This window comes from Euphorbia lathyris, chromosome 3 (assembly GCF_963576675.1).
Source record: "Euphorbia lathyris chromosome 3, ddEupLath1.1, whole genome shotgun sequence".
NCBI classification, from domain to species: domain Eukaryota; kingdom Viridiplantae; phylum Streptophyta; class Magnoliopsida; order Malpighiales; family Euphorbiaceae; genus Euphorbia; species Euphorbia lathyris.
In genome coordinates this window covers 22,713,492-22,717,810 of record NC_088912.1, presented here as the reverse complement: position 1 = coordinate 22,717,810, position 4,319 = coordinate 22,713,492, and the positions used below count along the sequence as shown (strand labels likewise).

At 36.8% G+C, this 4,319-nt stretch overlaps 1 protein-coding gene across 1 annotated transcript; it reads left to right on the top strand.

The window, feature by feature from the left end:
* The first annotated feature begins 282 nt into the window (after window positions 1-282).
* Window positions 283-3,218, top strand: LOC136221659 (serine carboxypeptidase 1-like). Its single transcript, XM_066009066.1, has 8 exons — window positions 283-755; window positions 1,191-1,298; window positions 1,382-1,656; window positions 1,742-1,987; window positions 2,195-2,301; window positions 2,385-2,471; window positions 2,752-2,857; window positions 3,033-3,218. The coding sequence occupies exons 1-8, from the start codon at window positions 383-385 to the stop codon at window positions 3,180-3,182; spliced, it is 1,452 nt and encodes a 483-aa protein (XP_065865138.1). The 5' UTR covers window positions 283-382; the 3' UTR covers window positions 3,183-3,218.
* Window positions 3,219-4,319: the final 1,101 nt, after the last annotated feature.

The following is a 4,319-nucleotide window of genomic DNA, read 5'->3' as shown; positions in this document are numbered from 1 at the left end:
GTAAAATACAATAAACATCATTAGAGTTTAGGATTTATTTCACAAAACCATTAAACTTAATTTTCTTTCAATAAAATCAATGAATTTTACATTTTAATTCAATTAAGTCGATGACTATATACCAACTAAGTGACATGCTAAACATTTCTAACTTTTATAGCTGATGTGACATCTATGCGTGTGCCATGTATTAGAGCATCTTCAAGAGACATTTGGTGCACTCTTTCAAAATAATATAAATAATTGACTTGTAATAATTTAAGAGCGTTGATTTTTGGACCCTTTGTAAAATAGACCCCAAACTTCAGTGAGTGCCAGTGCAATTTCCCTCTTCAGTTCAGCTATATATGGACCAATTTTTAGTTCAAACTCTACCAAGATAATGAAATCAACACTGTTTTTCTATGTGGTTTTTGCTTTTTCCTACCTAGAATTGATTACCATTGTTGAAGCCAATCAAGTCGATAACCTTGATAGGCTACTTTTATCCAAGAGGTCCAAAAATCCTCCTGTTCCGCATCCATGGCCTGAACTACATGCCACAGAAGATCTTGCTGTGCACATTGAGTCTCAGGATGGTCTAATGCAGGCTAATAAAATTGTTTCTTTGCCTGGCGAACCAGATGGTGTCGATTTCGATCACTATTCTGGATATGTTAGTGTTGATTCTAAGGCTGGAAGGTCACTTTTCTACTATTTTGCTGAGTCCCCACAGAATTCTGCAACAAAGCCTTTGGTTCTGTGGCTCAATGGAGGTACTAATACTATGCATTTCATATATTTTCTACATATTTCACCATGATTTAGCCATTTCTATTAATAGTCCTAAATGGAATAATCATTTCTGCCTAAAATTTAAACACATCCCTTACGGACTTGGCTGCTTTTATTTTTATTTCTTCCCAAGCCCAGGCCAAGGCTGTTTTGGCCTGGGGAGGGGCGAAAAGAATTTATTCCCGGACTTTTAGAGGCTGGCTCCGCCACTGCTGTTACTTGATCTCTTATATTTTTCTAGTTTGTTAAAGTACTGAAACATCCTAGCATCCTCAACTTAAACTTTAGGATAAATATTAAGTTATTATTTGTTTAATTTTCAGTCATTTAAAAAGAAAAAAATGTGCATGCATAGAGTCATAAACAAGGCGTAACAGCTACTAATATTAACATCAATGGTGTTTTTGGATTCATAGGACCTGGATGTTCCTCTTTTGGGTATGGAGCAATGGAGGAATTAGGGCCCTTCAGAGTAAATGGTGATGGAAAAACACTCTTCAGAAATAAGTATGCTTGGAACAATGGTAAATATATTTTACTAATAATCTATGTATATATTTTCTGCAGAGTTTTGGGAACGTACTTACAATTTCATATATAATTGCAGTTGCAAATGTGATCTTCCTGGAATCTCCTGCTGGGGTAGGCTTTTCGTACTCAAACACGACTTCTGACTATGACCGAGCAGGTGACAAGAATACTGCTCACGATGCTTATGTTTTTCTTGTCAACTGGCTTGAGAGGTTTCCACAATACAAGTCCAGGGATTTTTTCATAACTGGAGAGAGCTATGCTGGTCATTATGTACCTCAACTTGCATACACAATTCTGAAGAACAAGAAGACAGCAAACACTTCATTCATTAATCTGAAAGGAATTGCAGTATGTTCAATAAAAAATGATCATATCTTCTCTGACTTCAAATTTTCAGAATTCACTGCTGAAAGATGGATGATTTTTTTTTCAGATAGGAAATGCATGGATTGATGATCTTACCTCTGAGAAGGGACAATTTGATTACTTATGGACCCACGCTTTAATCTCAGATGAAACTATTGAAGCTATCCATAAGTATTGCTCCTTTGGGGGAAATGATACTGAAGAATGCTTTAAGTACACAAGGAAAGCCAGAATTGAAAAGGGTCCTATTGACATTTACAACATTTATGCCCCAATTTGCCATGACACTGCACTTAATGGATCACCTGGTTCTGTAAGTCTACCTCCATTTAACAAATATCCTTTTTTTAACTTTTTATTAAGAAACGCATATACGTTCTTAACAAGATTCGAACGAACAAAGTTGGATAGACAAACGTGCTGCTGTATCAATATTCTCATATTGCCTAGAAATAAGACTTAATAGGATTTGGTAAAAATTCAGACTAATGCCTAAATCAGATCAAATTCTGCTTGCCAGGTCTCTTACTTTGATCCATGCTCGGACTACTATGTGGAATCATATCTAAATACTGCAGAGGTTCAAACTGCTTTTCATGCAATTCCCACAGAATGGAGTCACTGCGGGTAAATTATTGTCATAGATTTCAAATTAATAACCTGATGTTTGTGGAAACTAAACAAAATGTTGCTATGTTGTAAATGTGCAGTGATTTTAACTGGACTGATTCGCCAGTCACCATTCTACCCACAATCAAGAATCTCATGGAAAATGACATTAGTGTTTGGATTTTCAGGTGAGCTCAAATACTTGAAAAATGTCAGAATTACTGTGAAATGAAGGTAACTGGACTAGGTGGACCACTATATTCATATGGCTATACAAAAATAGTTCGATGAAATTCAGTGTCTGTGCTTCGATTTTAGTTGATCGGAGACATCCACAAGCAGCTAAAATTTAACTAAATTGAAGCTCAAGACTGAGTACAAAGGGCAAAAAAACAAAGAGCATTATGAATTTCGAATAATTCATGAAATAGTTGAGCATATGGTAACAAATTGAGATTACCATTGCAGCGGAGACACAGATGGAAGAGTACCAGTTACATCTTCGAGGTACTCCATTAACAGTATGAAGCTTCCCATCAAGACCCCATGGCAGCCCTGGTACACCAACGAAGAGGTAGTTTCAGGCCTGAAAATCTGATAATAAAAGTAGAAAAAAAGCTGATCTATAAACAATCTTATCTCCTAGATGAGCAAATTACAGAAATCTCGCACTTAACTCGTAATTTCAATTACCAATTCATACAGTTTTGAATCGAAATCGGAAATTATATGAGATCTGGATTTGGCAGGTGGGAGGATATGTGGTGGCTTACGATGGAGTGACATTTGTAACTGTTAGAGGAGCAGGACATCTGGTTCCGAGCTATCAACCGGAGCGAGCGCTGGTAATGATCTCATCATTCCTCAAAGGAATTCTGCCTCCCACTACTTCACCATGAATGAAGGATATGTTTTGATATATCTGCCCTCTGCAATGTGTTATCTCGATCTCGTACTGATTTCAATTAACAAATCAAATGTATTGCTGTGCGATTCTTGTACTACCGATTTCAAGTAAAGATCAAATGAATTGCTGGCAATTCTTCTATGAAAAATGAAAATCCTCCAACTAATTTCCATTTTTCTAATACGATCAGGATTTGAACAGAAAAAACCTCATTCGAAACTGTTATGGACCATGGAAATAGAGAGAAATCCATGGGATACCATGTAGATTAAGAGTCTACATGAATATATTAAACTCAAGATCCTTACAGAGAGAGATATATATACAAGGTTCTCTCTAAATTGCTCAACAAATAATATTATTAAAAGTATTCTATATTACTGTATTATTAGAATTATCTAATTAAGCAAAGACAGATACCCTATTAGCAGCCATCTAGCGGTCCCAGCAGCCTAAGGCATGCTTACATTTATTACATTCACTTATTTTGTAACACTCCCCTCGGGGATTTTAAGCATGCCAGCTATAGATACAGATACCATAATCTTAAAAACAATACACTCAAGATACTTTAGAATATAAAATATAATCCGGGAGACGCAACCCGAAAGAACAAATCGGACAAGCAAAAGGTAGACGACGAGATGACAGTGGAACAACAATCCTCGTTGGAAATGGAGAAGCATAACCCAGTTGAAACATCACTGACAAGAGGCTGCCAGCAACGTCAACAGAAAAAAGAAATTCACCGGAAGACTAACCGGACAGACAGGTCGGAATCAAAGAGGCGACAGCGGCGGAAGAAGAAATGAGACTTAGAACCCTAGGTCCAAACAGTACGCTCACAAGGCAGACAGTAATGCTGAAAGAAACGGCACAAAAGTACAAACCCAAAAAAAAATTGCTCACAAAGCAGAAAACAAATTCTGGAATCTCAATCCAGAAACCCAAACCAAAAGCCGAAACAAGCCTCTAATACCATGTTATGGACCATCGAAATAGAGAGAAATCTATGGGATACCATGCCGATTAAGAGCCTACATGAATATATTAAACTCAAGATCATTATGTCAGGAGTTGATCCTGAATTAGCTAGTTTAGGGTTTAGGAAAGAATTGGGGAGAAGGAG

Bases quoted from the DNA above. Each gene is read 5' to 3' on its own strand.
- LOC136221659 (XM_066009066.1), top strand. From the start codon at position 383: ATGAAATCAACACTGTTTTTCTATGTGGTTTTTGCTTTTTCCTACCTA. The intron at 756-1,190 runs GTACTAATACTA...TTGGATTCATAG, and splicing joins GGTTCTGTGGCTCAATGGAG to GACCTGGATGTTCCTCTTTT. The intron at 2,858-3,032 runs GTAGTTTCAGGC...TGGATTTGGCAG, and splicing joins CCTGGTACACCAACGAAGAG to GTGGGAGGATATGTGGTGGC.